The 25,481-nt window shown below is 36.9% G+C and overlaps 1 protein-coding gene across 1 annotated transcript; it reads right to left on the minus strand.

The window, feature by feature from the left end:
• Window positions 1-248: 248 nt before the first annotated feature.
• NEIL3 (nei like DNA glycosylase 3) lies at window positions 249-22,271 on the minus strand. The gene is made up of 10 exons (XM_014056631.2): window positions 22,083-22,271; window positions 14,984-15,102; window positions 13,726-13,860; window positions 11,801-12,014; window positions 10,936-11,010; window positions 10,093-10,259; window positions 9,276-9,442; window positions 5,709-6,075; window positions 2,025-2,199; window positions 249-718 (listed from the first exon to the last, which is right to left on the minus strand). Exons 1-10 carry the CDS (start codon window positions 22,239-22,241, stop codon window positions 536-538), a joined length of 1,761 nt encoding a protein of 586 aa, XP_013912106.2. The 5' UTR covers window positions 22,242-22,271; the 3' UTR covers window positions 249-535.
• Window positions 22,272-25,481: the final 3,210 nt, after the last annotated feature.

A 25,481-nucleotide genomic window follows, 5' to 3' on the forward strand; every position in this document is an offset into this window, starting at 1 on the left:
AATAAATAGATATAAACTATTTTTCTGTTCTGACAACAATCTCATACTGTTTATTCTTAAAAACAAACACTCATCACTGCTTGAAACATCTTATTAAAATATTAATCTTTCATAACTGATTAAAAAAATGTAATACAATCTATTCATATTAAATGCACTGAAATAAAAATTTTATATAAAGACAAAGAGGAAAACATTGAAGGGCAAATGGCATGAACAAACAATGATATCCAAGTGTGTGCGTACGCGTGGGGGAGGGAGGGAACAACTAAGATAAGAAAAAGACTACCTGTTGTTCAGATATTAAGTCTGAAATTTTCTAGTATTAGATAAAATGCAACAAATAATGAACAGAAAATAGCTGAAATACAAAGGGGGGTATGAGAAGGAATGTTCAAATATATAACAGAAATGGATTTGTAATCACAAAATGCCATTTGATCATAACCCTCCTAAAATATCTCCTACAGAAGAGCAGTATAGCACACACAGTTTGAGAAGATTAGCACCAGATAGTCCAGTACAGATGAATAGCTCAGCATCCTGGGATAATCTTCATTCCTAGACCATTTTCAGCCCATTGAAAGAAGTCACACTGTTTATCCTTCCCAAGAGGACACACAAAGAAATGCTTTCCATTATTAGGGCCAATCTTCAGCACTGTCCTCATAATGCAGCGATTCCCATGATTGCAGAAAGGAAAATGCAGGTCTGCCCACTGCAGAGAGAAATCATTTTCTGTTAACACCAGATGCTGAAGCCAAACTCCTGTTTTAGATGGGAAGCAACAAACTCCCCGTTAATTCTGCAAGGTAGGTGGCGACTAACGGTAATCAAGCTAAGCAACTTTCTCTAAAATTCAGTTTGCTCCACTACCTGAACTCTACCATTTTGACTTTGTAGGAGGACAGTTGTAAAAAGCCTTATCTGACTTTTGGAGGAAACATAGATTTAATTTATCCAAGTAAAACTCTTGATAGCTTATGGCTTCAAAGCAATAGATCTCACTTCCCCAAGCTCTAATGTCTCTCTCCCTTGGAAAATCTGAAGGTCAAAATGACACTGCATTGCATTAGTTACCATATGGTGGAACAGAATCTATTATCAAAGCTGAGCTGAAGAGAACAAATACAAGAAAAAACACCAGCACTCATTTTATGTTGTCAAGGTCATTAGAGAAAATATGAACTCAGATTCAGTTGTGCTGTTTTTATTACATTAATTTTGCCCCAGAATCTTTGCACACTTGATTAAACATTCTTACACTAGAATTGTGTCTCCTTTGAAGGTTCTTGCTTTATGTTACCTAACAGTGTTATTCCTTCTAGCTGAGAGAAGATTAAAGGAAGTATGAACATATGAGTTTGATTCACTCACACCGAGTTTGAATCATTTTGATTATGGTAAATGTATTCATAGTGTTTGGCTAATGCTGCAATTTTCATTGTTCTTTTTCCTCCTTGTCTTTGCCTACTGTACTATTGTTAAGTTACTACCTGACAACAGTAATCTAAAAAGCACCTAAAAAGAAGGAAGAAAACATAACAATATGATTTAGATGAAATATTCAGAATAAACTAGCTAGGCAAGAAAGAAAGTTAAGTTTGCTTAGAGGATAGTATGCATCAATAGAATAAAGTCATAAAGTCACTTGTTTTTAGAACTTCTGTTATTTTTAAAAGAATATGAAAATGAAACACAATAATTATTTCCCCAAATCCCCTTTTAATCACTCAAATACAGCTGGGGAGGTACATCAGTAAGAAAGAAATCCAAGATAGAAATGGATTAATAAAACAATATTGTTATAAAGAATACTGTAAAATAATTTTGTAGAGACCAGAGAACCCATTTATTCTTCCCAAAATGCACTGAGAACCTCTTTAGCCAAAGCTATCATCACAGCAATTCATTTTCCACTATGCTAAAATTAAAGAATGAGTGAAATCCACAAGTAATCACAGTTGTTTGAGAAACCAATTTATATTTTTCAAGGATGTATGGTACTATACGAGCTCACATACTTTAAAATAGTTACACCGGGCTTCTCTTGGCAAAGGACAAGCATAAAATTGCCTGCCCTTGTTTTCTCCGTCCTTCCTCACGATGCGAAGAACACAGAAGCGACTGTGTTTACTGCAGCGAGGATTGCCAGTATTTAATGTGCAAGAGCCATCTGTCATATTATCTGGAGGTGCTCTGTAATGACAGGTAACAAGATAAAAACCTGCATAAAGTTAAGAAGATTAGTTACAGCAAAACGAGCATCCTCAGTCTCAATACCACAGCTCCTAAGTCCATATAAACTCTTCTGCTTCAACAATACATCTGATCAAACAGAGCACTTAGCAATTTTATCTGCTTTACTTTCTCTTTAAAATGAAATTGAAGGACTCCATGTCAAAAATCCATTCTATTGAAATGAAATGGAAGCAGCAAATTTTTAAAAAGTTCTCTTGCTGCTTTTTTAAAATAAGTAAACTATCATTCTGGCATTGCTAGCATAAATTTCGTACTTTCATGTAGTTTAAAAGGCATCCTGAATTGGCAACAGCAAGATGTACTAGAAAACCAATTCCTTCCAATTATATTCTTCCCCTCTGGAAAGTTATTACACGTGTCTTAGACCAGACCATGGGGATATCTATCTACTTGTCCGCTTCAAGACAATTTTCCATGCTCTTTGATCAAAGCTACTTTAATGATCCCCATCATATACCAGAGAGGAGGAAGTCTGACTGGCAGAGCAGAAAAGTGTATTTCATGAAGGTGATAGGAAAGCTTTGCTCTCCTCTGATGTTAGCATCACCAGAATAGCTAGATAGTGTCTGTTTACAATGCACAAGGGCATCTGCCTTGACTGTTAATGTTTAAACAAGGTTAGATTGCTTCTTGTTTCTTAGGTTTAGCAGCCAGGGTTTTTGGCAAACATGTTACTAATGAAGCTCAAAAGGCATTCGGTAATTCCACTCTAGGGTACATTCGTATATAAGCAGCATTTCTCCCCAGTATTACCGTGGCCCGGTGGCTTTTTATGTAGCTTCCTCTCTAGACCAAGCTTGGCAGAAGCTTCTTGAATACAGCCTATATCCTATTAGAAGGCCTACAGTATACACTGTTAACAAATGCAATAAAATACAGCCCCCATCATTATACTATGGCATCTAGCAGCTGTCTCTTATAACAGTGTTTTTCAACCACTGTGCCGTGGCACACTAGTGTGCCGTGACATAGTGTAAGGTGTGCCGTGGGAAAAACACCCGCCGGGTGTTTTCAGTGGAGCTCTTCAAAACAAGACTTGTTGAATTCCGCAGGTTTTGAGGCCATTCACTTCCAAAAAAACCCACTGCTTCCCCCAATAAGCCCGCAGTTTCGGGAGCGCTGCAGATTGGTCTGCTTGACAACCCCAGCTGGGGATTCCGGGATCGCGTTCGCGGCACCACGCAAATGCCCGCTGACTTGCACCTGGCTCCTCCGGGCTTATTTTCCAGCAAAGAAATCAGGACAAGGAGATTGAACGCAAAGCAAGAGGAACGAAGCCAGCATCCCCGCTTTCCTAGCAATGTCTCCTCCTCCTCCCCGTTCCCGTCACCCTCCCGCAGGCAGATTTTGGCCCAGACAAGCCGACGGGGCTCTTCTCGTCCCAGGAAGGGAGGAAGGGGCAAGGTTCAAGGCAAACTCGGGAAGGGGGAAATCGGGAGACCTTCCGCGATGAACACGAGCCCAAAGGGGTAACTCCGCGCACGAGCCTCGCCCTGAACCCTGAAAGGCAGAAGACCGCAGGACTCCCATGCGCTCCCCCACCTCCAGCAAAAGCAGCGCAGACGCTGCTCTCTTCCCTGCGCTGCCTCGGAAAGGGAGCCCAAGCCCCGCCGCCCCAAGCGCAGATTCTCCCGCGATCACCCACCTCTGCCGCCTCTTCCCTGCGGCGCCTCGGGGAGCAGCTTTGCTCTCCCCCCCGTCAAATTCACTGGACTCGCTCCTGTAGGATAGCTCCGAAGCTAAAGCACAGGCTATACTCATGCAAAACAGTTCCAAGATTTTGAATGCCCTCAATTGGTCCTCTCCCAATACTGTTCCTATACTTCAATGATGCTGTTGTTAGCTTTCAGTTTTGGAATAATGAGTGAGGAACTAGGTAATAATACCTACCTCATACCCTTGGATGGATGCTAGCATTCTAGGAAGTATAATCTCAAGAGAGTGGATTTTAAATTGATAAATTGGTTTATACTTCACAAAAGACAATTGCAAATTGAGATAATTGTAAATTGAGAAGATATAGTCAATATAGGCACAGAGTTAAATATTTTTAACATTTTCTAATGGTGGTGTGCCTCGTGATTTTTTTCGTGAAAAAAGTGTGCCTTTGCACAAAAAAGGTTGAAAAACACTGTCTTATAAGACTGCCTCTAATCATTGCAGTAGTATGAAGTACTTTTTTTTTACAGTATCTTTTTTATTTTTCATTATTCTTAGGAAACTGAAGCTCATACTAAACAGTTGAATCTGACATTCTCCCATCTTTCATCTGCAGTGATATCATTAAGACTGAATCATCTGCCCATTTCCCAACATGATTTATGCTGCCAGGCAGCATTGTCCTTCTGCCATTTACATATGGCCAGATAGGTCAATGAGACTTCACAAGTAATGGACACAAATCACAGATTAAAAATGATCCTATTCAGAAATCAAATACTCCAATCCTAACCTAATGTTCTGTATAAGATCTAAAGGTCACCATACTTAAACAAATAATATTTCAGAAGCAACCTCTTTGTACTCCACTACTGAACCAAAACATGAGCAAATTGTACACTATAAAACTTGGACGGAATTTGGAACCTTCTTTAGATAGCTTGTGAAAACTACAACAGTGCAAGCAACGCTGGCCCTCTTCACCCAGACTCTTAATTTTGCATAACGAATTACAAGAATTCTATTGATGTTGCCTGTGTAAAGTGTCCCTGCTTTCTCTGACATTCAGGGATCTGAGGGGAAATTGCACAGCTGGAGTTCAGCTGTGAACAGATCCACCAGCTGTCTAGAATATTCCTCTATGGAGCTATATAGAGATTCCTCTAGTTTCTCTTTGTGCAAGAGGGACCAAATTACCTTAAATAAAGCTTCTGGCCAACAGAATGCAGATATAAAAATGTATTATGCCATATGAGGGTTGTTATTATTGGAAGCCTGAAAATTTCAATTTGTTTAAACAGGTTATAGAAATGCATTTTAAAAAATACTATTTTATTCCAAGGGTTCTTGTGTGGCATTTCCTGTCAGTTTGCCAGAACTATTCTACATTTTAAGGAGGAAGTGAGGTTGCAACTCCTATTCTCCTTCCACCTCGCCAACCAACTCTGCTCTCCCTTACTGCTTCTTTATTGTGTGATTGGGCACTGCAGATCTCAAATATTTTTCAAATGTTTCCATTCTAAAAGTACATTCCAGATATATACTGTATATATTTTAATCTTTCTGCACCTGGCAAACAACCATTTCTAACTTTTTCTTTGGATCTAGTAAGCTGCCTCGGCCACAAGCCTACAGCACTTTAGGACACAGCTGCAGACTAAGTTGTTTCATGGACCAGTATCTGCCAAAATATAAGTAACATTGCACATTTCAAAGCAAAAATATAATACAAACAGTTTTTCATATGAACAATTTTACTCCTCAATATGTAGTTGAAATTAACAAACCTGTTTACAAATTTCTCAGTAAGGTTTCCAACAGATGAAGTTGAACAATCAATTTTCTGTTTCTTTGATGCTGGCTTTAAAGAATTACGTTGATGGGGGAAAGGTATTGATGAATTTACTTCATAGCTGCTGGTACTGTTAAAATCATTTCTTGAAGGATCATGCAGAGAGCCTCCATCTGGAGTTCGACTTTCACTTCTGTTATGTTTCAGTAGAATGTCTTTACCAGCAAAATCTGTCAATACTAGAGTTGCTGTCCCAAATGCCGTGTTCCTATTTATCTTAATTTCCATTCTTGATTTTCCAAAGTTGTTACATGGATATTTGACTAAGGAGCTTTTATCTGTTGTTAAACCTCCATTTTTTTCTATTTTTTAAAGTTGAAATAGATAAAAAAATATCCTGGTTAGTGTTAATGAATCAACTGTTTCCATGTCTCTCTAAATTGTGTAGCTCCAGCAATAACACGCTACATAGTGCTTCAATTTATGATCCTGATAGTCCAAGTAATCTACTGTAGCAATACAGAAATAGTTATAGTCATAATTCTGCATAGAAATGCTTATTCCCATTTATATAAAGATATGCATTAAAGTAGTACAATGGGTCTCAGAAGAGCACTCCACTATTATGGTCATGAACATCCCCATAGACATTAATTGAACTGAAGACATGAGAAATGATATTAATCTTAGTGGCAGATTTTTTTGGTCTTTTCTTGTACAAAGCTGATTTTAACAACGTCTAACCAACTAAGAAACAAAGGCAAAGCAAGAGAAATATTTGTAAGAATAAAAATAAGATAGTGTTAATTATAAGCAATAAGCATCGTGTTTGACATGCAATACCCCCCAAAATACTGAATGCTATTTGGGAGTGAAGAAGGGGATAACGTTGCTTTATTGAAACACTGTAAAGAAGTATTGAGATTACAACTTCTTAGTTGTAATTTCTGCAATGATGAAAAAAGCATTATTGTGATTTTGTTCTAAAGCCCTAAGATGTACTGTCTTCGTTGCACAGTATTTACTTCAGCTTCTAGATCACCAGCTGGGCATATAAATTCCAGGGGATAATTTAATTGATGAATTTGATTTTCTGAAGGGATTACAATCTTTATAGATTACTGAGGCTGGCTAAAGAATCAACTAAGAAAAGATAATCATGAACATACTTTGCAGCTGATACAAATATAGAGTTGATAAGTCCTTCACGCCTTAGGCCCAACACTGTATTGACTACAGAAAGACTATATCAGCATTTTTTCTTATGCCAGTCATTGGATTTTATAAATTCAGTTGTGAATGCCTTCTGTAATATCTTTAAATATTATATATGTAAACCAGGAGCATTTTATTACATTTTCAAACAACGGATTCTATGAAATAATTTCAATGTAATAATTTAACCGGTAATAACATTGTTGTTATTGATGCAACGGCTTAAATCAGGGATAATTGGATGGGCTTCTGGGGCACATTTAGAATAAGGAGAGTATGTCATAAGGTAGCTCCTTCATCAGACACCTTACTAGTCACAAACACCTTTGGGCAAATTGTGAAGCCATTTCTCATGATTGACTCCCAATGCTTCACATTATCTAGGAATATGAATCCAGAGTAGAAAAAAAATACTTAGGTGTTTGGCTTGCACATGCCATATACGTAAACACCATTTAGAAAGAATCTGCATTTTTTTTCCCTGCCTCCACAGCAGCTTTATTTTGTAGACATGGAAAAATACATGTTTGAGTTAAAGGAGACAGAAACAGGAGAGAAGAAAATAATTGTACCCTGAGATCATTTCCTTAATGTCTCCTTATCTCCAACACATATTTCCATGGGACTATCTGGCTGCTTTGCAAGCCCAGGAAAAGACACACCTTCTTCGAAAGAAAAATTGACAAGTACATCAAGTGTGCCCACAGCACTTCCAAAGATCTTTTCCATTCTAGGGGTACGTTACCTATAACATCCAACAGGACCTGCTTTTGATTATCCATTATTATATTCAAAAAATGCCAATACAGTTATGAGCTCAAGAGTTGTTCTTTAAGATAAACATGACAGACTGCTTGTGCTTCACAGCATGCCAACTTCCTATTTATAATTTTTTAATAATTTTTAAAATTAACTTAGGGGTTTCTTTGCCGATATTTCTAATGAGGTATTTGTAATGGATTGATGACCACAAACACAAAGTTTCTTATTTATCAAATGCTTTCCCATTAGAGGCATTCTTCTAGAAGTCCACAGACTATTTCAGCACCACTAAGGCAGAAAGAAAGGCACCTGCAGTAGTAAAAAAAAGCTGGAAATAATGTAATTGGAAATACACAAGTAAAAAGGGCAACATGTTTTAAACAAAAGATCTTTAAAAAATGACTTGGCATTTAAAACTTTGGAAAGAGAAGAACAAACTAAATAAAAGCAAATGGAGAAAACTATTAGAAGAAAGTAGACGAAGCAAAATCAGGGTAAAAAAGGAGTGTGCTTTGAAGATTAGAAGCTTAAGACTACTGCTGAATACTGCCCCAGGTAGTAGAAGTCAATATTGGACACAGCTATTGCAAAGAGAGTGGGATATACTACAAATGGCAAAGAGTCTGAACTTATCTCTACTCAGAATCTCAATGCTTCAGAATCTCAGTGCTCCAGAATCTTAAGCATTTTGTGGATTGAAATTTAAAATCTCAAATATTTTATTGCGAGGATTAAAGACTTCTTGGTGTGCAGATTCCAGTATCCCAGAAATATCAATAAAGTGAAATACAGTTATGGCCCTTTCTAGCTAAAAGGAAAGATTTTCTCCCTTCCTGTAAATGTATTCCTTTTCAAATGTATGAAACATTTGGTTTGGCAATTCAGAAAGTGCTGAGACACACAAAAAGTACAGAAGGTTCAAGTGAATAATTCATTCAGCAGAGGATCATAGAACAGCTGTGGAAGTAGAGATTTCAGTTACAAAAAGAACATTCCATTTTAACGCAAACAATTGTTCCCTAAAGTGACTTGTATCTGGTTTATAATTCAGACTTTAATCACAAGTCTCTGCTCAAGATACCTTATTTTTACCCATCATGGTTTGTTTTGAAGAGAATTTCTTCTAAATTTTCTTCATTAAGAAACAGATTATACTCCTATGCTGTTCTTTTACAAGATTCATAAGCAGACATTTGCTGTTTTATTGTTAATTAAAATTAACAATAAGAACTTCATGTTGCTAATGGCATGTAGAATAGCAGTAATACTGGGCCAAAGTTTGTTGTAATAAAAATACAAACTGCAGTATATACATATTAAACAGCATTTGCAGCAAAAAGAAACACAATATATATCAACAATAAATTATACGGAGCTGCAAACACAGCAAATTAATGATATATGTGTCCATGATGTAAGATTTCAGACTGAACTATCAGATAAAACAACACAATCACAATGTAGAACTGAAATCCTAATGTGTTAATTCACATTACACACATCACATGTGAGAATAAAAATAATATTCAGGTTATTGGTGTTACATTACATGGACACAAACAGGCAGTCATAAAGCCCATAATACCTTCAGGCCGTGTTGCCAGACATGCATCACATATTGTCACAGAAGACTTGTTTATTAGAGTACAGAGTGTGCAGGCCCACTCCTCTTCTGACTTCTGAGCAACTTCTCTAGAACAAGACTGCCTGCTGAATGGCCAGCCACTTAAACTATTTCTTCTTGGCTGTCTGCTGTGGGATGAAGGAAGGAGAAATTTACTGCCAGATAGATACAGTTGGTTGAACAATCATATTCAGTGAATGGTCCTTAATGGTTTAATGGAAAGAAATATGCAATGTACTTGAGGTTCTGTCCTGAGCCTGGTGATGGTCAGCATTTTTATCGCAAGGAAAGACTCAAGGTTCGGAAGGATTTTGATAGCCTTGAACAACAGGTCTTTCCCAATAAATACCATTAGATTTTGCTCTATGTTTAAGTTGGCAATTTGTAAGAAAAATGAACTGCTGCTAAGTTCACCAGCTTGGATATTCAATGAAAGGACCACAATTGAAACCCCAAATTTCTGTTGCTATTTTTTTTTATTTTACAAATTTTCATGCCATGGTTGTTAGGTGAATCACTGCAGTTAGTAAGTTAGTAACACAGTTAAGTGATTCTGTTTTCCACAGTGACTTGTCAGAAGGTCGCAAAAGGTGATCACATGACCCAGGAACACTGGAACCATCATAAATATGAGTCCGTTGCCAAGAGTTTGATTTTTGATCATGTGAACATGGGGATGCTGCAACAGCCATAAGTGTGAAAAACAGTCGTAAGACATTTTTTTCAGTGCCATTGTAACTTCGAACTGTTACTAAATGAACTACCTGTAAAGACTTACCACAAATCCCCAGGCTGAGGTTTGTCAGTTTGGCACTGTGAGCAGAAATAGGTCATTCTGTTGTTCTCTCCTAATCGACATATTGTGATCTTTCCGCTGCATTGGTGGCAAGTAGGGCGTTTATACACTTTGAAGTGTTTACTTATTGCCCATCCCATCTTGCAACACTGGAACAGACAATTATGATGTGTATGTCTTCAAAAGCCAAAGATGCACTTCACCTCAAATCATATTTATCTTGTAAAAACTGGAAGGAACTTACAAATAAATTGAGAAACTTTCTTTTATTTTTAGGTGTATAGGACAAAATAAATAAATTATTTATTCTTTCCTTTTCCTCTTTCAGGGGAAGAGGTTCTCTAGTGATATCTCTCAGCTGCAAACATTGTCCAGGAGATGATGGGTTAAGGAGCATTTCTCCAAACACCAAATTTAATAGAGTACAACATGTGCAGCCTGCAAAGGTTTTTCAAAATTACATATCTCTGCTCTAATAAAAGTTCAAACATGAAACATCATATTTTAGACTAGGTTAAAATCCTTCATCTGAAAGTGCAAACTTTATTCATAAAGTTATTTTTTGATAATTTGGAATATTACATCATAGGATTCTTCTCTCTGGTATCCAAAGACATAGTTCAAAAAAGGCTACTTTCTCTAGTTTTAATGTATAAGTTCATATATTTTTTAAACAGCATTGTTTAACAATGTACAAGGACAAAAAATCCTTTTATCAGTTGGTGGAATAATACTAAAAAAATTAAGTAACAGTTACTTTAAGGTGGTATATTCAGCTTGTATTTTTTTTTTTGCCAAACTCTTAGAAAAGATTTTTTCCCCTACCTTATAAAAGAGAAGTGAGAAATCCCGAGTCATTTTCACCAAATGGCGTATTTGCTCATCTGTTAATTGACAAACCTGTAATTTGGAACACTGGTTTTAAAAAGTACAGTAAAGCCTGAGTTCTTTGCTATACAACAGTGTCTTTCATTAAAGAGATTTTGATGACCAGATGATGACCTAGAACAAAGGATAAATTTCCTGACAGAACAATTAATCAGTGGAACAACTTGCCTCCAGAAGTTGTGAATGCTCCAACACTGGAATTTTTAAGAAGAGATTGGATAATCATTTGTGGTGTGGTGTGGGGTTTCTGGCCTAGGCAGGGGGTTGGACTAGAAGACCTCCGAGGTCCCTTCCAACTGTTATTCTGTATTCTGATACATGAACCTAACTTAACAATACAGCTAACACTGACAATAACAAGACTACTTGGATTTTAATACAGCAATCCTATGCATGAAGCTAACTTTTGAACCACTATGTATAGAATTTATCTATTAATATGATTAATAAAAGACATTTTTGCAGCTATGCAGTACTAGACATCCACAAAGGACTCATGGTTATGGAAAATATAACTGACTTTCTCATATGACACTCACATTTGTTTGCATTTTAACATTTTGTTATGAAATTAGTAAATACCAGTCAAAGACCATATGATTTTGATTCTGAATATAAATGATCTATTAGGATTATCTATGGAAGGCAAGGTTTCAATTAATTCCTTATGGAAACATTTTATATACAATGTAACAGAACAGCCATTGTGTACTTTACAATTTTCTTTTAGAAGCTCAAGACCTAAATCATCATAAGAAAAATATAAAATACAACTGAAAGCAGCTAGAAATATTTTACATACTTTAACAATTGGGTGCAGACCACTGTCATAAAGTGCTTCATTCTTTATGATATTTCCCACTCCAGGTAGGATTGCCTGATCAAGCAGTACATCACATAACATACGGCCCTTTTGCTTCTTAATCTCACTTTCTGCTCTTTGGAAGCTAAATTTTGAACTGCAGACATCTAAATCTCCCAAAATTCTAATTTTTTCTTCACATTCAACTGTGTTTCTGTAGGATTAAAAATAAAAATGATTGTCAGATCATAACCGCCCAGAAGACAGAAACTCTGCCTAAAATAAAATATCCTATGGGGACTAACCACCACTTTTCCTCATGGTCTGAGAGAACAGCCAAATTTTCACTGATTTTCTTGATGTTATCAGATAATACCTGCATGGGACTTTGGATGGATGCCATTCCAAAGTCAGGATTGCAACAGTGAAGACAGGCTTCCTGAATGCTAATAAATGATTCTGTTTTAAAGGACCTGAAGCATACTTATTCTGCCCAACTTCACTGGCCAGGCATAAACAGTGGTTGCTCAATTGCTCCTGCAGCACTGCATTCTGGACTAGCTGTAGCTTCCAAGAAGTCTTCATGGGCAATCAATGCAAAGCACATCGCAAGAGCCCATTGTGAGGTGAATAAGTGTATGTCTGAAGAATCTTAACAGGTAGACTATATATGGTTTCTGTGGTATTTCAGCCACAATATCAAGCTGGAGATATGAATCCAAAATGACTCCATGGGGTTAATACCAGATCCGAGTGAAGTATAAACTAATTCAAGATTAAAGAAAGTCCCTGGAAACATGGGCACCAATTGCTACAGCCACTCAGCATTGACAGATAACATCCCTTTGTGGTTTTATGAAAATGTTAAAGAATTAGGAAGTAGGTATGGAAATTGTAAAAATGATTTAAACTATCAAAACCAAGCTGAATTGAGGCTAAAACAGCAAGGGCCTTGAACTAAAATAGGAGGTGGGTGGCAGGGAATGATTATTTTTTGTTTGTTTTAGTGTTTACTTTCTGTACCAGAAAATGAAAAATGGGTCAAGAGGGCAAGATTTAGCAAAGGCTTAGGTGTTCTCAGAACAGCAGATCTCTCAATCATAGAATAGCTAAGTTCAAAGATAATTCAACAAACAATGGTTGATCAGTAATAATACCATTTTCTGAGTCTTGGATTCTTACAGCTTTCCTATTTTTCCTCCTTTGTTGGAACCACAGAGAAATAAGTTTTAGCCCTTGTTTTCAATTAACCATAATGCATAAAGCAGAAATCATGTCATATGTAAATATATAAGCTGTGGTAAATTAAAAATAATTAACCCCATAAAACATAACAGGATATAAGTGAGTGGGACTTACTCCCAAGTATGCTTGCAAAGAACTCAGTAGGAATGATTTCTTAACAAGCATGATCAAGAGCAAGCTGTTAATCAACATATAGGGGATTTAGAGAGACACAGAACTAAGGCATACCTCTATAAAGAATGTTTGCCACCTGCTCATTTTTATAATACTCACGCTAAATATTAATAGCTTAAACAAAATCTCTGCTGGCTGATTTTTAGGTGCATTTTTAATCAAACATGTTTTAAAAATCAATTATTCCAACTTTTTTATGAATACAACACTAGAGCTTAATACATACAAACATTTATGAGTAAAAGGGGATTGTAACTTATGATAGAGATTGCCAAGTATGAATCAAGGGAGTGGCTTTTTGTCATTAAATATACAATTTAAGCATGCACTGGGATTTTAAAAACCTCTTTTCTCCATACAGTCACTATCAATCTATATAAAGCAAATAAAGTGAACTACTAGAATTAAGCATATTTTCAGTAGATTTAAGCAAGCTCCCCACTGTTGAATGGCAATATTTTCCTTCCTGCATGAAAGATATTCCAGTAAAACATATGTTGCCTTACCTAAGCTCTACAGTTGCAGCGTAGAAACAAATCAAATCAGTAGTAAATTGTATTTCTAAGGCTGTTAGTGCTACACTTCTGTTTTGGCTTGCATCTGGATTTATACGCAAAGAACCATTCATGCCAAAGTGGATCCTAGAAGAGAAATGTATTTTAAAATATATTTTATTCAGAACTACTTCTAGCTTTATGACTATTCCAATACAATGATAATCATAAATTATCAGGTTGTGATTAATAGCATGCTATAATTGTTGCTCTAATTTTATGTGGCTTTCAGCCTAATACCACCAGAGCCACTAGCCTTTCTTTCTTTCTTTTTCTTTCTTTCCTTTCTTTCTCTCTCTCTTTCCCCCTCCCTCCCTCCCTCCCTCCAAAACAAAACAAAAAGAATCCCAGTAACTGCCTGAACTACCTTACTTGCCAAGATTTCAGAAATAGTTTGTTCTTGTATTCTTCCTTTGGCTGACGAATTGATCAGGCCAAGCCTTGGCTTCATGTCTAAGGCAGAACTAGAGTCCAGGGTCTCCTGGTTTCTAGTTTCAGGTGTTAACCATTCCATCAAACTGATCAAAGCTTTTTACAAATGATAAAGCCAGAGTCTAAAAAAAAAAGACCTCTTGTCTTCTCAGCTGTGTGCTATTAACTGAGGAAAACATAAAGTACTAAGAGAGTGATAGTAGGGAAAAGAATGTGCTCATTAGGTCCCAAACACTAAAGTACTGTACTTTAGTGTTTGGGACCTAATACTCAATATTGGCATGTGATTCAACAAACCATGCCTGCAAGAATGTGTCTGAAAAGTCACTTCGTGTGACATGTGTGACCCTATAAATTTGAGACATAAATTTAAAAAGAATATAACTGTGCTTAATGTCAACCTCATCTTAGTTCTAGAAATTGTTTGTTTGGTTTAAGCAAATTCGTATAAATATCTAAATGTGGGACAACTAAACTAAACATTTATTTACTGCAAGATTTAAACATTCACATATGATTTTAGTGGGGTCTAAAATACTATGGATTTGTTTGGCTCATGATCCACAAAATGGTGGAGAAGGCATCTATTTGCTTACTGTAGAACTACAATTTTATGCTAAGTCATGTTCATACTTATGAAGTTCATAGTCTTTAGTATAGCTGGTATAATCAAATGTTTACTTTGTATCTGGGCAAGAAGAAAATAATTTTCTGAGAAAGATAAATAAGTCACGATAATTCCTTTGAATTATGAAAGTTAAGAATATATCTTTCTCACCTTAAGGCTTTCTCTCCAAAGTACATGAAAAGTTCCTTCCCCAAAGTTTTCACGCCACAGTACACAGATCCATTAACTACCTTTAAGAAACTTTGGCACAAATTCTTATTTCCGGTAATCTAAACAGTTTGAAAATATTAACAAACTAAATGTTAGGAAAGAAATTTAAACTTTGGTTTCACATTTATGAGACATAATTCATTACATATAGTTCTCAATACACGACAATAATCGAGCCTAAAAATTTTGTTGCTAAGCAAGGCAGTTGTTAAATGAGTTGTGCCTTATTTCATGACCCTTTTCATCACAATTGTTAAGTAAATCACGGCAGTTAAGTGAATCATATGGTCACTAAGTGAATCTGGCTTCCCCCTTTGATTTTTCTTGGCAGAGGTTGACTGGAAGGTTAGAAATAGTGATCCCATGAACTCAGGACAGTGCAACTGTCCTATACATACCAGTTGCCAAGCACCCGAATTTTGATCACATGACTATGGGGATGCTGCAACAGTTGCGTGAAAAAATGGTCATAAGTAACTTTTTTCAGTGGTATTGTAACTTTGAACGGTCACTGAATGGTTGCCTAAGTCTAGTTTCCTCACCACTGAGTTTAAGTATTATTTACTCATCAGAGTCAGTACAAAACAATGCTGACAAAATAATTGATGTTTTCTTTGTCAATTTGTATTCCACCTTGGCCGCATCTGTGCTAAATCATTGCCAAAATGATTGGTTTGCTTGTCTGGTTTGGCTGCCATTACTTTTCAATACATCACAGCCATCATGGAAAACGCCATCCAGTGCTTTACAGCAGGAATCCAAAAGATCTCACTGAAATTCTGCTTAAGCTCCGCTTGGCTGGCATGTATCCCTTCTTCCATATCCCATTTGGGTATCACCCAAGTTGAAATAATTAACATTATAATAATTAAGAACTACAAAACATATGGAAAGACTTCAGGGCAGAATAGGCCCAATGGAGCTAAAAACAGACCTCATTACGGCTGTATAATTATTTCTGTCCAGGAAAGCAGGAATAACTGAAGCTGGCTAGCTTTTGAGGAATAGGATTTCATGCTTGGCAAGAGAGGCAGTGACTGAATATAGAGACTTGGCCAACAAGTGCAAATTTGTCCCTTCTTTTTCTTCAAAAAGAATTAGGGGTCTGCTGACCTTTTATCTACCTAGCCTAGAAACATGTTGACATCAATATTATATCATCATAGGAATTGCTGAGGTCAAAGCATGATTGTGTCGTAGGTAAGTGCAAGTAATGAAAGAGCTACAGTATCCATATCATTCAATATAGATCTTATAACCATGATGGTGAACCTACGGCATACGTGACAAAGATGGCACATAGAGCCATTTCTGAAGGCACGCGAGGCATTGCCCTGCCAGCTTATTTTCAGTCTTGATTTTCGCCCCTTTTTCCCCTCCAGAAGGAGAAAAACGGCCCAATGGGCAACCCGGAATTCTGTTCCTGAACTTCCGGTTTGTTGTTGGGCCATTTTTCGCCCTTTCCAGGGTCCTAGAAAGTATCTGGAGCCTGGGGAGGGTGAAAAACAGACCTACCAGGCCCACCAGAAGTCAGAAAATGGGCCATTTCTGGCCTCCAGAGGACTTCCTGGGGGCAGGGGAGGTCGTTTTCACCCTCTCCAGACTCCAAGATAGCCGTGCGTGCATGCACAGGTAGGGTCACACACACATGCACAGGGGTAATGGCACAGGGGGGCATTAAATTATGGGATGGGCATGCGAACATGTGTGTGCTTTTGGCACCCGAGTCGAAAAAGGTTTGTTAATCCTAGTCTTAGGTTGGATATATATCTAATATAGGTTGGATATATATACCGTATTTATCGGCGTATAACACGCACCGGCGTATAACACGCATCCCCCATTTTAACACAAAAATTTGAGTAAAAATTTTTTTCATTAAAAATAAATGACTTGGAAGCTCGGAACTTAATGTTGGATTAAAATTTATAACATTAGAACATGAATTATAACATTAACTCCTCTTAAAAGGCAAATATGAAATGAAAAAACACCTCTTTGAGCAAAAAGTTATTTCCATTTTCTTCCTTATATAATATTTTCTGTTTCAACATAAAGTGCCTTCCTTCCTTCCCTCCCTCCCATCCCTTTCTTTATGTTTTCTTCATGCTTTCTTTTCTTTTTCCTCTGCTCTTTTTAAATCCCCCCCCCTTCTTCTCCTCCTCTACATTTAGGTTGGATTAGTTTGTACAACAGTCATCAAACTTCTGAAGTAAAAATAAATAAATAAATCATATTTAAGAAGAAGAAGAAAAAGGAAGACGTTTTTAGTTAAGTCAAACGTTTTAATAAAAGTTTCATCTTTTAAGATTTGTCCAACACATCCAATTGTAACCTTAACAGTAAAGAATATCACCCCAGCTGCTAAAGGTTCAACCAGTCTGAGAACCATTGAAAAGACAACAGTGCAAAATCCAAAAGACACAACTTCCTCACCGCCATTGCTTTGGTACCAAATCTTTGAGGAAGGGGCTCCAGAAAGAAGGAGGAGGAGGAGGAGGAGGGAACCAAAGAGAGGCTTTTACCGAGTCTGCGCCCCACAGCCAGGACCGTCCTTGCGCCTCCAGCCGCGTTTCTTCCCCGCAAAGCCCTTCGGGCAACCCGAGAGTTCCGCTTGACGCCAGAAGGGCTTTGCAGGAAGAAACGCCGCGTTTCTTCCTGCAAAGCCCTTCTGGCGTCAAGCGGAACTCTCGGGTTGCCCGAAGGGCTTTGCAGGAAGAAACGCGGCTGGAGGCGCCAGGACGGTCCTGGCTGTGGGGCGCAGACTCGGTAAAAGCTCTCTTTGGTTCCCTCCTCCTCCCCCTCCTTCCACAGTCTGTGTGACGCTGCCGCCAGGCTGAGATCGGCGTATAACACGCAGGCAGGGTTTAAGCTTCCAATTTTAGTTTTAAAACTGCGTGTTATACGCCGATAAATACGGTATATACATATATACATATATATATGTATGTATGTATGTATGTATGTATGTATGTATGTATGTATGTATGTATGCCATGATTGAAATAATGTATCTGTCACTTTAAATGCTCAAGTGAGATATGATTGGATGCTGTTGCTTTAATCAGCTACAAGAGGGAGTAGGAACTACTACTGTTTAGTACTGGTTGTTCCTGTATGTTCTCCGTTCTTCTTATTGGAGTTGAATACTATATATTGGATGGTGGCTACTCTGTATGTTAGTTACCTGTCTACATGGTGAATTGTGAGTTGAGCATCTGTAAACCAGCGTGTTGTAGCATAACTATGTATATAATTCAAGACTACTTATTGCTTGTTTTGGAGAATGTTAATCCTACTTTATTTTTGTTAACGCAAGTAAAGTTATCCTTGTTTTAACTTCGGCGGGTGTGATTGATAGTGTGACTATTCAGCGGCACATTCCTTGCTACCTTCTGTTACTCAACTCTAGTCTCCAAAAGGAGATACACTTAACAAGGTTTACCATCACTGTCCTATAATACTGATTAGTCTGTCTTTTATGTTCATCAGCTGAGGCCCTCCTATGGCAGGACTGTCCGATATGTTATTTTCATGTGCTCTAAGAACAAGACTGGCTATTATTTTATATTTGACTACTGTGTAATATAAATGCTATATGCAGCTATACTCGTATCAGTGTAGAAGCTGGATATCAATTAATCAAGCAATTCTGGAATTGTTAAAGCAACCATATTTAAATACTGTTGTTAAGTGTTGTAGTTCTATATCTGAGACAATTTAGACAGAAAACTGGAGAAAAAAATATATGGAATTTGAGGATATTTTCAGATGCAATACAGATTCTACCTTATTATTTCATAATCTATTTTTATAATTGAATACCTATATAAATATGTAAACATAGCTTGGTAGTGAACTATATTAATATTTATTTGCTAATTGCCTATGAAACTCATAAACATAGGAGAAAGGAAAGGAAATTTATCCATTCACTCAGAGCAATTACCACTGTTGACAGAAAGTCTAAAAACTCAAATATCTAAATAATACTGCTTATTTAAGTTTTAAGTGCATTTTAATGGAACATAGGGAAACTTTGTTTTCTAATATAAAAATTGCAATTGTGAGATAAGAATGTTAGGCAAAAAGATTCCATAAATACAAAATACAGATATATTTTTTGTAATCCTTCAGAAATTATTTAGAGGGGAAAAAACATTTGAAAATGTATTTTAAAAGCTGAACCCAAATTTCATGATATTTAGCAACTCATTTAGCAATATTTTAGCAGCATTTGCCATTCTACTATAATATGCTGACATTCTTTATGAAGTATCTTCCCAGCTACATACACAATAGTAAATAATTAAAAGACTCAAGATTGCTGTTTTCGCAGTTGCTAATTTCCTTTTGAATTTTTAAATGCTTTTGTGAAATAAACATGTTGTAAACTGAAGGTCATGGTGTAAGTTGATTATTTCAGACACGATTAGACATTGGCATTGAGTTCATGAAAGCAGAAAGTGAATAGGGGTAATTTTAAGCTTTCTTGAATATAATTTTTCAGTTCCAAAATCAGCTGTGAATAGCTAGATGTAAATCAATGGAATTTCACAAGAATGGTTTCTTAGTATTTTCCTCTTAAGTGGCATGATAGATCATTGCTTTCTTTTTCTTTTTTTTAGTTGCATCCACTGCCACAGCTTCTTTGATCCCTATAAGAGCTTCCCTTCCCAGCAAGTGGTGATCAGGTGGGAACACATCTCACAACTGACTTAACAATGAATATTCAGGCACTCAATAAAGCAGACTAGAAAAATATGACAGGGCTTTCTTGCTGTGAATGTTACGTATGAGTGAAGCTTACTTTTAAACAAACAGTAAATTGATGATATAAAAATGTTCCTGAATTATATATTTCTACAGAGTGGAAATGGTAGAATTTCATGCTTTCTTGCTGCTACAATAAGGAAAAACCACCCAATCCACAAAAAATGAAAGTTTATAATCCACCCTTTGTTGAACCATACTCTTAACCATGACCAGAATACCATAGGTACTCATACTGAATATTAAGGAAGAATTTTAAGTGTACCAGGAAAAATTTTACTGGACAAGCTGCTATATGTACAGACTGATCTCTGGTTAAACCCAATCATCTAAATAAATATCCAGTATTCTAGGAGTTTGATATCTAGCATTGGACCAAGTCATAGGACTATCTGTGAGGCAAGATAGCAATACCAGGACACATTTAATGTAAACATATTTGTAAATTATCTACAAAGTAGTAGCACTGAGATGTTTAAAATGGATGCCAAATATGACCTTCAGCTACAATCAACAAACCAAAATATAGAATCTACCAAATATTTTCCCCTAGTTAAAAATCCATGAACACTTTGTGGATCATGCTCCCGCTAATGACACTTCTTTGCCTGCATTCAAACAAAGACAGAGGCAGCAATTCTCTTGGTATATTCATCCCACCAACCAGAATTCAGGCTTAGCTGTTCACAGCTCATTAATCCAAGCTGCTCATTTATATTCCAACATCTTTTCCCCTATAAAATTCCACAAGCCCCAACAGGGTAATTTTATGCTGGCAACACTGGTGATCAAAACTTGCAGAGAAGTGGCATGCTGTGTACAACGGAAGCAAAGAAAAAAAATCTTCTTGTCCTAAGCATTTATACCAATAGTATTCCTCATTAGCACATTTTTAAACAAATAAACAAGTCCACCCAGCCAATATATATATATAATATATAGATATATGCCAATTTCTGAATGTGATCTTTCCGCATGCTAACGACAGTTAACTATAGTGGATGTTGTGTAACCGGCTTCTTTATAATAAATAAATATAATAAAATTGCCATCTTTCTAATTAGATTGAGTGACTGGAGGACACTTTCCTCATTATTTCTTACATGTGTTCAATGTTTGCTGGAGTTCTTCCAACTCTTCATATTAATCAGACTTGTTATGGTTGATTTATTATGTTAATGGCAGGAATATATTACAGATGTTGGTTATTTCTTTTTAAGTGTTTTGTGGAAGGAGAGAAAAAAGCCACACAAAAAAAAACCCTGCCAGAAAAACTTGGATAGTCAAAACGTATAATTACTGAAAATGAGATGGCTGTGCCACTTCTGTTAACCTTGTATCAATCAGTTACGTCTTTTGCAATTCTAACAGGCAAAGAACTCTTGTGATAAAGGATTATTTAGTAACTGGGCTGCTTGCATATTCTTTAGGAACAAGACACTGGCATAGAGGCTGTCAAACTCCATAGTAGCCTGCACAGTACTGCACAACATTGCCAATCAGATGCAGATGAAATTCAGGCCAGGCTGGCCATGCAATTATTAATGAAAATACTAAGCGGAATGCCTAAATTAGAGTTACTTGAACCATGCATATTCTCCTTTTCCACTTTATAAGTGGCAAAGTAGCTTGGATTCAATAATTAATAGGTTTAATCCAACCGTAAAACAAATACTAAGAATTAGTCTAGCTATTTAAGTGGGTTACCTACTGTCTATTAAATGGCACTGGTGTCTTGGCAGAAATGATTCAGGCAGGAATTCTAGCAGTTAACAGTCTATTTCTGCTACTCTGGATTTTAGTTATTAACAATATTTGTGAACAGGTACCTGCATCTGAATGATATGGGAACCAACCTGATACTTATGAATACTTTCTACTGTCCACAGACTTCATCCCAGGCCTGAACCCAAATTCTGGAAGATCCAATACCAGAGCATGATTGCCACAACCAGATTCCCTCATGTAAATAATGAGTTAGGCTTTAATTCATAGTTTAATTAAGGCAATTAAACAACGTGGATTCTTAGTCCTAGCTAATGCTATTAATTTAATATTTATAATTCAACACAAAAAAGAACATGCTTTGAAAGATTCCATCATTCAACAGGCACTCGGTGTGGTTTGCTGCCCTTGTCTCAGGGAAGAGCGCAGAAAGGGAAGTTGTCCCATCCAGCTCGGGCCTAATTGCAACCCAAGAAGCTCGTGGGTTGGAATGTGAAGTTCTTCCCCGCCCCTCCATGGAAGAAGCTCGGCCGCTACTAACCCCAATGGAGACGCCGTCAGCGGCTCTTCTCTTCAAGGCTCCAACTTGCGGCGCAGAAGGGACCACTGCAGTTCCCCGCACACACCTCACGGTTTGACCCGGAGCAATTCGATTACTGATTTTCTCCCCGTTCAGCTTGCAACCGGGACCTTCCACCATATTGGAAGAAAAAGGAAAAACGTATGGCGAAGTTTTGTTCAAATTTCGCGCCGCCGCTCCTGCATGGCTGTTCCGCCCAAGCCGAGGCCACCCCCCTTTTCATAATTGCTTTTGGTGAGCTCACAAACAGAGTGCGTGGGAGTCCGGCCTGAAAAGAGTTTTTGAACTGCAGGCTCCGGATATGAGTGTTTTTTTTCCTTTCTGAAGCATAATACGTGCTCCTTCTCATTCGAAGTTCATGGGCAGCGCAAGCAGTCGAATTCCTTTTCTGCCAGTAAGAAAGCGAAAATAACTTCTCCTTGCATCCAAGTTTTGGATTGCTTCAGGTTACAACTTAAATTAAATACCTTGTTGCAGGCTGTTTCCACCGTTTCTTTTGTATTGTAAAAGATATTGAGAATTTTTTTTCCAGTAAAGGTCATCTCAGTCTATTCTACCTTAACAAGATTGTTGTAAGGAAAAAGGAATGTGGCTTATAGTCAGAAGAAAGGTGAAGATTAAAAAAAAAGGAAAAAAAGAAACTTTTAAAAGGGGAGCAATTGAAGCTGGCTATTTTAATTGGGATCACATTGTAGGAAAAAGAAGTCCAAGCTTTACACTTTGTAAAATGTTCAATCTCATTTCTCCTTTGCATTTGTTAGACCAGTCTCCCCAACCTACTTCTTTTAAATTACTTTGCATCAGGCTTTCTGATGTATGCTCCTAGCTCAGTGTTTTTCAACCTTTTTTGTGCAAAGGCACACTTTTTCCATGAAAAAAATCACAAGGCACACCACCATTAGAAAATGTTAAAAAAAATTAACTCTGTGCCTATATTGACTATATATAAAGTAATTTTCCCACGGCACACCTTACACTATGTCACGACACACTAGTGTGCCACGGCACAGTGGTTGAAAAACACTGTCCTAGCTCAAGGCCCTAGGAGGGACAAAAAATGGGAGAGTTTCCAGATAAACTCTCAACAGAATTGTTGCAGCATCCCCATGATTTACATGATCAGAATTCAGACACTTCACTCATATTTCTGATTATTTCAGTGTCTTCAGTCATGTGATCACCTTTCTGGATTTTTTTTTACAAGCAAAGCCAATGGAGAAGCCAGATTCAATTAACCATGTTACTAAAAATCTGCAGTGATTCACTTAACTTGGCAAGAAGGTACCTAAAGTGGGGCATAAAACTCTTGCTTAGCAACAGAAATTGTGGGCTCAGTTGTGGTCATAAATGGAGGACTATCTGTATTTGATAGTTTTAATATGTGTCATAATGCAATTCATTGTATATGTAAGTATAGTTTATGTTGTATTGTTTTGATCACGTTTCTTGTTTCTGAAATAAGATCATAAAATACTTTCCTAGATATTCATATATTGTGGAAAATCAAAGTATTCTATTTTTTACAGAAGATTTATTATACTGGAATGTTTGAAGCAAAGAGATCTCAAGTTGCCACAAAGATTATTAGAAACTTGGCTGTCACCAGCAATATTCCAATATGCCTTGGGTGTGAGAAGTAGCATTTGTAGAAATAGTACTGTAATCTCATCCCATCAAATGTGACTCTACTTTGGTCAAATGTGCACTAAATCTAGTCTTAGAATAATTGAAGAGCTGTCCTTCTCTGCATGCCTGTCATGATGCTCTTCAAGAAAATTTAGACTGTATGCTTCCTCACAACAAATAGTTGCTACATGGACAAAGAAAAAGTGCCTCTGCTTTTCCAGAACTTACAAAAAAACTTATTGTTGCTTCCAAATTGATAGCGTGTAGTGCTATCAGTTAAAATGTGCTTCACAACCCACATGCATGTGAAATGGAAAAGGTAGGATAACATGAAAAGCTTACAGACAGAAGATAATGTTGCCTGTGTCTCTTTCACATTTCATGAATGATGTGAGGCATTTTGCACAATAAAATGAAACAATATTTAGGATGTCAGTCATCCATTGTTTTGCTGCAGGAGATGAACAAAACTGCCCTCCAAAATTGCTGCAATAAATATTTTTGTATTAATAAATATCCCAGAAGGACAAAGGTCACTTTATAGCACTATTATTATCTTTTACTGATGTCACTGTTTTATATATATCACTTAGGTGCCTGTTCTTACTTTGGTTTACAAATATGCATTATTCTGCACAAATATGTAAAAAAAAATTGTATAATAAGTTGAGCTGATATTCCTTAACTGAATTTACTTTTGCTAATAGCAAAATAATTGTAATCCCCATGGTATTCATATATAACTGGAATAGTGAATCTGTCCATTGTGTGATCTTTTGGACACTAAAAGGTCAACGAAGCATTTCTTATTTCAGATTTGATGCAACAGAGATAATTTCACAGTAAAAAATTGTACCCCTAGTCCTCACCCAGAAGTGTATACCATTCAGCCCTCTCTTAGCACACTTGAGGTTGCGAATCCCAAAGGTATCTACAACAATTATTGTACATGTACAGTACAATTTGTACATACTGTACAAATACAGTTAACTGTACTGCCGCTCTTTTGTGACATCCCAAATAATGACCTTTTCTAGACTTTGACTGGCTTTCTCTATTCGAAACCTAGAACTGTGGTTCTGATGTAAGTCAATTAAACTGAATACTGACAGACACATGGTACACCCCAGAGATATTCTACTATATTACAACTTTTAAAAAGACATTGATTATAAAAATGTGTCTGCAATTGAAATTAGAGTAAATATGTTAACTTCAGATGATTGCTCAGGGAAATTAGAATTCCCTATCCACTGTCTGTAAATGTGTTTAGGACATACCTTATAGACCAAGCATATGCAGTTACAACAGTAATGAAAAAAACACTGCAATCAATATTCACAGGTCTGTAAAGCAAAGAAAAGCTAAAATATGATCAGAAGCACAGTTGTGGTTTCATCTAGCAACCACTTCACTTAATGACCACTGGTCCCAATTGTGGCTTCTAAATGAGGACTGCCTATACTAGGATATATATATTCTTATAAAAATCAGAGGCAAACCATTACCAGAAAAGCAATCATTAAGCGTAGTTAAGAATTCCCAGTCTGAAACCAGTGATAGAAACCTTCCATTGATGACTGGCTTACTGCCTGTTCTTTTTATATTGTTGCTCCGCAATATATTTTGTCTCTCTTTTTGTTTTCTGATGCCATCCAAATGCCTAGATTCCAGGTGCCTGGTTGCAACATTTTATCAGCTGCTTGCATATGTGCAACACTTCATTTTAATTAG

The sequence above is a fragment of the Thamnophis sirtalis genome, unplaced genomic scaffold, assembly GCF_051295495.1.
Source record: "Thamnophis sirtalis isolate CommonGarterSnake01/CBP01778 unplaced genomic scaffold, rThaSir2_p1.2 scaffold_10, whole genome shotgun sequence".
NCBI classification, from domain to species: domain Eukaryota; kingdom Metazoa; phylum Chordata; class Lepidosauria; order Squamata; family Natricidae; genus Thamnophis; species Thamnophis sirtalis.